The sequence below is a fragment of the Pezoporus occidentalis genome, unplaced genomic scaffold (genome assembly GCF_034315485.1).
Source record: "Pezoporus occidentalis ecotype Australia unplaced genomic scaffold, CSIRO_AGI_Poc_V1 ctg263, whole genome shotgun sequence".
Lineage (NCBI taxonomy): Eukaryota > Metazoa > Chordata > Aves > Psittaciformes > Psittacidae > Pezoporus > Pezoporus occidentalis.
The window spans coordinates 1,372,808-1,382,528 of record NW_026914534.1 but is presented as its reverse complement, the minus strand read 5'-3'; the positions used below and the strand labels follow the sequence as shown (position 1 = coordinate 1,382,528).

General features: G+C 46.1%; 1 protein-coding gene across 1 annotated transcript; it reads right to left on the bottom strand.

The window, feature by feature from the left end:
- Nucleotides 1-1,133: 1,133 nt before the first annotated feature.
- CENPM (centromere protein M) lies at nt 1,134-8,839 on the bottom strand. Its single transcript, XM_062624193.1, has 6 exons — nt 8,753-8,839; nt 8,483-8,562; nt 5,000-5,098; nt 3,882-3,961; nt 2,765-2,856; nt 1,134-2,015 (listed from the first exon to the last, which is right to left on the bottom strand). Exons 1-6 carry the CDS (start codon nt 8,807-8,809, stop codon nt 1,896-1,898), a joined length of 528 nt encoding a protein of 175 aa, XP_062480177.1. The 5' UTR covers nt 8,810-8,839; the 3' UTR covers nt 1,134-1,895.
- Between the last annotated feature and the right edge of the window lie 882 nt (nt 8,840-9,721).

Below are 9,721 nucleotides of genomic sequence, written 5' to 3'. Positions count from 1 at the left end.
TATGAAGCAGTCTGGGTGAACCAAAGAAAGTTTCGTTTTCACCAGTCAAGAAAGCACAGCAAAATTACTCTTGAGGCCAAAGGGCTTTTACCCCAGTCCAATAGTGATTAGAGACAACCAGGGAGCAACCTAGGAGACTGAAGTCTCCTTACCTTACAGCAGCTGCGGAGGAGATGAGAGATTGGCTCATTTCATGCCGCAGCCCTTCCTTCCCTCCCCCAGATTGCACCTGCACAACGAGAGCAAATCGAAACCAGTCTGTTCTAAACCATGGTCTCATTTATTTTCAGGGACCCAAAGCAAGAGCAAGGCTGAGACAGCATAACCAACAGAGAAACTTGTTTCTCAGCATGACTGCCTCACTCTGGTGGCCAAGTCCTAGCTGGTACCTTCAGGATCACAAAGCTAGCCGAAAGTAGGGCATGCCCATTAAGCTTCCAATCCTTCTTACACAGCCAGGAGAGTTTGCATATTTCTTTCTCCTTTGGGTTTTAGCCAGTCCAACCCTTTTGGGCACCATAACACAGCTGAATGGTTCAGCTCCTTTTGTTTCAGCTGATAAACAACCTAGCTGTCCCCTGCCAGCAACGATACAACTGTAGCTGGGATTTGTGTGTCCTCTGAGCAAGGATACAGGCTTTGTGCCTTGCTGAGCTGTCTTTACAAGGACTGCCAACACTCACAGCTGATTAAGCCTGCAGTGCTGCTTTCTGCTTTTTCCTGCTCACAGACAGATGTCAGAAACAAGCTAAGCAAAACAGCACACACAGCTAAAGCTCTGCACCTAGCTACATTAAAGCACACTATTGGGGATTAAATAAATTAAACCAGGAGGAAGCCTAACACATTCTCTCTGGGCTTCATTTCTACCTGGCACGCATTTCTGGGTAAGAAACATCCCAGCGACTCAAGAAACGTATTGGAGAAGGTGGCTCAAGTGGGTATACAGGAAGATTCCTATTTGAAAAGCTTTTGCCACCACCCCGTGGCTGAAGCCGTGACTGCAGCCCACCAACTAACTGGAAGCTCAAGCTGCGAGCAAGGACCAGCCTCCCTGCCCGGGCAAACCTGGGCAAGTGCCCATAGGTCTTCAGAGCCAGTGCCATATACCTGAACAAAGAGCATACAGCTAATTATTAAATAGTACACATTTTGTTAACTTACAACTCCATAACAAACTGCTGAATTGCAGTAAGAATATGGTTATCCTAGGCTTAATAAAATAGGGTTGCTTGTTATCTTGGGTTTGCTAGATGAAGCCTTTTTCTTTAAAGATCTATAAGAAAGCTAAAGTGCTCAATTACCTTATTTAGTCCCTTCCTCCCCAGTTAGGTACCAGGCATGGAATACTGAGCCCTTCACTGGGCAGACACTCACACACCTGGATCACTAACTGCCCGCTGAAGTACAACCCTTCTTCCCCATTATTCTCTTAGTGGGGAGACAAAACCTAGGAGGCAGGTTTCATGTTAGTCCAAGGTGCTATATTTCAACTGTAAGGAAGCAGGAACCTGCTGCCTCTTCTCTAGTACTTTGGGAAACTAAGATACTCAACATGATATGAAGTATTTGGGCTAGCAGCTTGTTTTTCTGATATTCTCTCAGTAAAACATGTAGCTCCTGGCCACTGGCGAAGTGGGTGAAACTCAAACTTGATCATGAAATGGGACCGAGATGTAATAATGGATAGGAGTCCCCAGTTCAAACTCCCCTCCCCCCCAGCACCTCTACATTATCAGCTGAGCAGAAATCAAGCTTTTCTTGAGAGATTAGCAACTAGGAACAGCTCCGGATGAGTGATCATGACACGTTAGGCAAAAAAGCTTCCCAGTGTGATTCCAACTGAAGCAGCTTGAATGCCTGAAGTAAAAATCCTCAATTCTCACAATGGGAAGCTAGTAAGAGTTCCTCAACATAAAGTTAAAGGTCAAGGCAGAAACTCCTGGTACATGACCAGCACAGATCTGTAACATCCGGAGAAGTCGCTGAGCAGTGGCAACTCGTATCCATTCCAACTGGAAACAAAATTGAGAAATTATTTTAGCAACAGAAAAGAAAAGCAGTGCAAAGCTGTGATAAAATAAAATCAAAACCAGAGCAGGCATTAAGTATGGTTCAGAGCAGCCAGCTACAGAAAACTCCAAACAGGCCTGTTTACTCCCCTAATGTTAAGTAAGGTACAGTGTTGTCAGCCGAAAACCCTGAAGGGCTTGCCAAAGGCACAGATATTACCTGCTGGTAGGGAAGTGATCTCCGAGGGTGCAATGACGAACACGCAGAAAAGTGAACACACATTTGCTGAACGCCAAACTCTCCCTCCAGCTTTTCAGACCAAACAGGTAATTGGAAAGAGTGGTGTATCAGATAGCAAAACAGCCTGTGAAGCAACAAAGCCTGGCTAACAGGAAGCATTATACAGACAAGAGAGCCACATGGCAAATAACAGCTATGGGGCTCCCAAGAAGAGAAAATGCCTCAAAGAACAAAGTGTACTGAGGCTTTGTGTATCAGTGAAGTCTTTATTAATTTAGACTTGGCTTCCTGAGGCTTTGAAGTAGCACAGGAATGAGCAGGTAATTTACAAGACTCATTTCAAGAACAGCCAGACTCCTGTACCTCTACTACTCTTATAGAGTCTGGTCTTTAACACTTAAGCAAGACAGTAGTGTATGTACATATATTTATTGCTAAGATAATGATGTTCCTGAGGATCAGAGAGCACTGGAATGCACAAGACCCTATAGACACCAAATCAGCACCTTACCTCCAGCTCACAGTATAGCACAGGACTGCAGTAGACTTCTCCCAGTTTCAAGATGGAACTCATTTCTACACTGCAGAAATTCACCCTGCCAACTACAGAAAAAGATTTCCCACATTACAAGCCACATATTTAACATTCAGTTAAGAAAACTACAGGGAATTCCACATCCACAAAATTATCCAGAGCTAGCTTTCAGAGCACTGTAGAAGGTAAGGCAACAGTGAGCAGTACAAAGAGAATGGTATAAGATTCACAATGGAATTAGCACAGAAGTCTTTCATAATACTAATGTGGAATAGTACTACCACATTACCAAGTACTGTAACATTACCATTTTGGATAAGGGACTGGTACACTATTATCAGCACAGTCTGAATCTGGCTCATGTGGTATCACAGGGTGCTCAAGCCTCTGAGGAATTAACTTGCTCAGAAGAGCCATAGTACAGGACAACACTAAGACTCTTTCTCACCCCAGAATTAGGCTTCCTGAGCCCAAAATTCCAAGGACACGGGACCTCTTGTCCAACACTGAGCAGTATGGTCTGCCCACTCCAGTTCCTCAGAGCTGAAGCAGGGAGGATACAGGAAAACACTCCCTCTACTTGAGGCAGTGGGGGGGGAAGAAAGAGATTAGAGGCACAACAGGGCTAGACAGTACACAGCAGGGATACCAGTGTTGTATTAAAACCATATTTAATAGTTTAGTAGCTCATCCATTTAAATGCATTTTATTACCACAGTATCATACACTCCTCGCTGCTTATTAAGATAATCATTAAGACATATCTGCAAGAGCAGATAGAATAGACTTCTACAGTAACACAGGAAAAAAATACAAATCAATAGCACAAATCATATTCAGGGATTAGGGACAGAGAAGAGAGGTCTTACTGGCAAGAACAAGAAGGAGAGAGCAAGTGAGCATGAGACGAGAACAGTGTTTCATCTGACAATCAAAACCCCCCACAGGTGAGTTCAGATATAATTTAAACAAAGCTTTTGACAAAGCCACTGGTTTCCTTTGTCTTGTTTCAAGTTAAGTCACTGCTCTGTTTTAAGGCAATCAACAGTGAGTTGTGCTGCCTAGAGAAGAAGAGGGCAGATGGCATACGTACCCCCAGTGACAAGAAAGCACACTTTCCCCAGGAAGAAGCTGGCAGCCACATGAGCTAAGGAATCTTCGACATTCTTCAAGCTGTCAGAGAAACACAGATAATCCAGTTGGACAGGGAGGTAAAAACAGTTCAGCATAAGGACAAATAGTGTAACTTTCAGAAGCACATTTAGAAAGCCACTGATGTTAACATCTGCTGATCTGAGAGCTGGCAGAGTTATGCTCTGTGCTAAAAGCATGGCATGAGAGCTTTCTGTAATACCCACAGCTGTTTAATAATCCATAACATATCCTTTTCTACCCAAGACTCAACAGTTAGACTTAGTTTGAATGGTCTCCTCTGTGATTTGCGGACACTAAGCATCCACATTCATTAACATCCAACAAGACTTCAGCACTACTTTGGCTCTTTCAGAAGAGCTAGCCCACACACTTCCGCAGCACCATTTGTGCTATAAGTATGCAGCTGGGCCTGTCATTTTTGGTAAATGAGAGCCCAGGATCATCACTCACAAGTTAAGTAAATAATAAAATGCTGACTTCTGTGCCTTAGCAAGTCTTCACTTATGGCCTAGGGACTGAAACATCATTTCTACAAAGATGAGCACAAGATGAGAGAAAAGGGATCATCCCTGCAGAACTTTCTCTTTTACCTAAAGACATCTGCAGTGCTGATCCAACTTGAACAGCAGTATCAGTGAACTGGGGACACAGATGCAGCAACTGGCAGGTTATTAGGTTGCACTGCCCAGTGTACATCAGCCCTCTGTATATTACAGAACTTAACAGCATGACCATCATTTCCATCTAATTTTAGAGACAGCATCTTTCCAAAGCTCAGTTCCCATCACCACATATCCATATTCGGGAATAAATTCTGCCTTCTCTGCTATGGCAACTTAGTGCACAACAGGCATGTTATTAGACAGAGCGGTTCAGAACTAATCCATTGCTGAAGGCCAGAAAACCACTGCATGTATTACTGAGCTGTTCCACCACAGCAAGTCTTGGCTTTGAATTCCACTATTCAGAAATTCTGACACAGTAAAAATACAGATTTATTTATCAATCCAAGAAAGAATATCAGTTTCCCCTCTCAGATTTTTGCCCTTCTTTTACCTGTGTTTGTTCTTGATGTCAATCGTAAACACAATCAGATCTATCCTGGGCCGAAGATGATCCCCCTCTGAAGGTAAGGGGAGGGATGTAGCAAGATGACTGAAAGAGAATAAATTGTCCAGTTTAACCAAATAGCTTGGCAAGACATTATCCACTTAACCACATCCAGATAACCATCACAGTTCACCATGTAGCAAGTTACCAGAAAGCACACTAAACATGTAGGAACTGAAGAGACACTGCAATTCTTTAAGTGGTATTCTAATATCATAGGCCTACTCATAGCTGTTGACAGGCACAGTGGTACTTGCTGGACAAGCTTGTTTATAATGGGAAGCTTATTAGAGCATAACAAGATTCACAGAAGCATTTGTTCCCAACAGATCCATACAGCAGTCATTTAATTGTTAAGAGTCGTCCTATCTAACAAAGTGAACCTCAGTACTTTACTGGTGTATTTTGCTGCCAAGTTTCATCTAAAATGCATCAGTGCTTTCCCGTCATGTTCCAAAGATACTGCTCATGCTCTCAAACAGGAGAGTCTACCTTCTCAGATGCCTGTGATAGAGGTGTGTTATATTCACAAAACCTTAAAATAGCATATTATCACTAATACAACTTTATAGATGAAGTTTTAATTCAGAAAGAGCTCCTATTATCATTACCCCTTTTTTTATCCCTTTCACTGCATCAGGAGTTACTAGATTGGTTGATATTTCCTTCTATTCAATACTACCACTGCCGATACAGCTGTTGGAAAAAACACAGGGTGGGGATTTTCTGTGTGTCTTCCCACTACAAGTAAAAAGAAAAAAAAAAGGAAAAGCTTCAGTAGTGCCTATCTGGGCCTTCCACAGGGAAGCATATTTTTGGAAGTTCACCTGAAAGACAGACTGGAGAAAAAATAAATCCCAGAATTTCAATCTCTCTCACAATCCACTTTGTCTCTGGAAGCCAAGAGAGAAACACTGGTTTTGGTTTCCTAGGGGAAACATTACTTCTAGCAATTAACTAAGGACTTCACAGCTTTCCCCAGCAGCCACAGTACACATTCCCTTCTACTAATCACATGCAGTTTGTACTTTTGTCTGCCAGTCTCCACATAAAGGTGTGGTGCCTCCTACAAGTAAGGAAGCTATGATTTAACAAAAACATTCTGAAGCAAACACGAGTTATGAGCAAAGTGTGCTTGAAAGACACATTGCAACACAAACAAGCTTATCAATTTAAAATGCAATTTAGTGAGAAGCTGTGGTGAAAGGAAAGTATCAGATCTCATTGTCTGGAAGCAGGTGCAGAACTACCCAAAACCTCCACGATTTAGAATTCCACTATATACTATATTCTCCCATATGAAGACAGGCTGAGAAAGTTGGGGCTGTTCAGCCTGAAGAAAAGGCTACATGGAGACCTCATAGCAGCCTTCCAGTATCTGAAGAGGGACTCTTCAGCAGAGACTGCAGTGATAGGACAAGGGTTAATGGGTTCAAACTTGAACAGCGGAAGTTCAGGTTAGATATAAGAAGTCCTTTACTGTGAGGGTGGTGAGGCACTGGAATGGGTTGCCAAAAGAAGTAGTAAATGCTCCATCCCTGGCAGCGGTCAAGGCCAGGTGCGACAGAGCCTTGGGCAACACGGTACAGGGTGAGATGTCCCTGCACATGGCAGGGGAGTTGGAATTGGATGATCTTAAGGTCCTTTCCAGCTCAAACCGTTCTATGATTCTATGATATTTAAGCCAACATCACTAGATGATGCCAGTAGCCTCCAGATATGCACTGCAGAAGCCTTTTTTTCCCCCCAAGTGATAAGAAACACAAGAACCCCAGCCCTCCAATTCTCTAAACAGCAGTATCTGGCAGGTAGTCTTGCCAGAAAACACTATATTTCTTTGTAATGTATATAATCCCAAAGAAGGGGAGCTAGGGGTGTCACAGCTGTGACAACTGTCACAGACTTCTGCTTCCCTAATGATACTAGGGCAGGAACTTACCTTGCTCTGCAGCACGAGCATAAGTTTCCATGCCTTTAGGTAGTTACCCAGCTATAGTAACAGTAGCCAATTAGTTATGGCACTCTGCAGCTCAACAGAAGCTGCAGGATTTGAATAGAAAATTGGGTTATTAATGTACTATTAGCTAGCACAAACATCCAAAATGCCATGATGAGGGCAATACAGTCACTAACTGGCTAGTAGATCATTAGCTCGAGTTTGCCTTTACTGCATAGCCTTGGATTACAGCAGTGAAATAACACAAATGCCTTCTGAAGAGCTGAATAAATTCATTTGGTCTTAGCAAGAGAGCTGTCAAGGACATTTCATCATAAAACATTAGTTAAGCTTTTTAAGAGAGGGCTCGTCATGCAGCTGAAGTTGAAATTCCAAATGCATCTTAATAGCCTGAGGACGAAAAGCACATGCACGCACAGAAAATCAAAAATAGCTATGAAGAGCATCAAAAGCAATGGACATCTTTCAGCAAAACTTGTTCGGTTTCAAAGAGCTGCAAGCATTGCAACTTGTCCCATTGCAACATGTTAAATTCATGTATATGCCTATCTCCCAGGAGGGGAAAAAATACCTGTGCTCTTCTCACTCTCTTGCAATTTAGTAATCAAGCATCTGTGCAACATCCAAAGGGGAATGGTATGTGCACAGTGAACATGATGAATGCGAGCATTATTTCCACTCCCACATCTAACCATGCCCAGACTGCTTGCGCTTGTCCTGGCTTCAGCTGGGAGAGAATTCATTTTCTTCCTAGTAGCTGGTGCAGTGCTGTGCTTTGGCTTTAGTCCGAGAACAATGCTGATAAGACACAGATGTTTTAGTTGTTGCCGAGTAGTGCTTACCCTGATCAAAGACTTTTCAGTCTCATCCCCTGCCAGCGAGGAGGGGCACAAAAAGCTGGGATGAAGCAAAGACAGGACACCTGACCAGAACCAGCCAAAGGGGTATTCCATACCACAGCACATCATGCCCAGTATATAAACTGTGGGGAGGTGGCTGGAAAGGGCCGGTTGCTGCTCAGCGAAGAGATGGGCATCAGTCAGTGGGTGGTGAGCAATTATACTGTGCATCATCTGTTTATTCCTTCCTCTCTCTGGAGGAAACATAAAATACTATAGCTATATGAATATTTCCTATTGTTATAACGTTTTACTTTTACTTCAATTATGAAGCCGTTCTTATCTCAACCCAGGGGTTTTTACACTTTTCCCGGTTCCCCTCCCCATCCCACCGGTGGGGGGGGTGAGGGCAGTGAGCGAGCGGCTGTGCAGTCCTTGGCTGCTGGCTGAGGTTAACCCCACCACGCTGGAGGCGGACCGCGTTTCCCCCCGCAGTAACGCACTCCAGCGTTTACCATAGCACGTTCTCTGAAGCGGAAGCTCCGTGAATCCTCGTCACAGCCGCCGCTTTAGCTCTACCTCTAGGACAAGGAGGCAGGAGGGCCCGGTGCGATCCCGCTCCCCACCACTCACATGCTAATCTTGAAGCTCTTCTTCTCCTGGAGCATCGCCTTGGCCAGCTCCTGCTGGAGCCCTTCGTCCGAACCCACCAACTGCGCGGACAGAGAAGGAAAGCGCGGTCAGAGGCCGCTGGCAAAAGGCACCCGCGGCGCCGGGGGTCGCGCACGACCCGGCACTGGGGCCAGCAAGGCCGTGGCTCCCGAGGGGAAGGGGTCGGAAGGCGCGGTACCGGCGGGCCGGGGCAGGGGAAGGGGAAGGGGAAGCGGCGCAGAGCGGACCTACCAGCAAGGTGGCGGAGTTGAGCACCGGGAGCTTGTCGAAGGGCCGCAACACCGCCATCGCTCACCCGCCGCGATTCAAACCGACGCACGTCGGGGGCGGGGCTCCCAGCGCGCATGTGCACTGGGGAGGGGTGAGGGCGGTGCTGTGCGGTGTTACCGCACGACTTCCGCCAGAGCGGGTTGGTGCAGGCCCCGTGCGACCCGGGCTTGGGCGCTGCGAGGCGCGGGGGAGCCGCAGCTTCTGTGGGAAACCTGTGCCAGCGCCTCAGCACCGTCCTCGTGAAGAGCTTCCTCCTGACATCAAACTCAGTGTCCCCTCTGTCAGGTTAAAGCCATCCCCCTTGTCCTGTCACTGCCTGCCTTTGTAAAACGTCCCTCTCCAGGTTTCTTGTCGCCGCTTTAGGCACTGGGAGCTGCTCTAAGGTCTCCCCAGAGCCTTCTCTTCTCCAGGCTGAACAAGCCCAGCTCTCTTGGCCTGCCTCCATTGGAGAGGTGCTCCAGCCCTGTGGCCATCTTCATGGCCCTTCTCTGGACTCCCTCCAAGAGCTCCATGTCCCTCTTGTGTTGGGGACCGCAGAGTGGAACACAGTACTCCGGGTAAATATAATAGCTAGAGAAGGGAATGTCACTAACAGTGCACAGCAGCAGCACTCAGCATTGCATGCCGAATTGCCCCATGTGAGGTTTTGCAGCAGCTCCTGCAGCCCAGTCTCCATCCTACCCTTTCCAGAGCATCTGCCCCTTGGCCCTAGGGCTGGCCGGACCCTGCCCAGCCCAGCACTCCCCTGTCCATGAGACAGGCAGGAAGGAGCCTGTGCTGAAGCACTGCAGTTCTGAAGGTTGGGCTGAGCTTTCCTTAGTCCAAGGTCAGAGCGGGAGGATGACTTGCACTGATGTAAAGGCCTCAGAGGTCCAGTGTCCCCCAGTGGCATGCGGTCTCCTTTGCTGCACCTCCTGCTCTTTGCCTCAT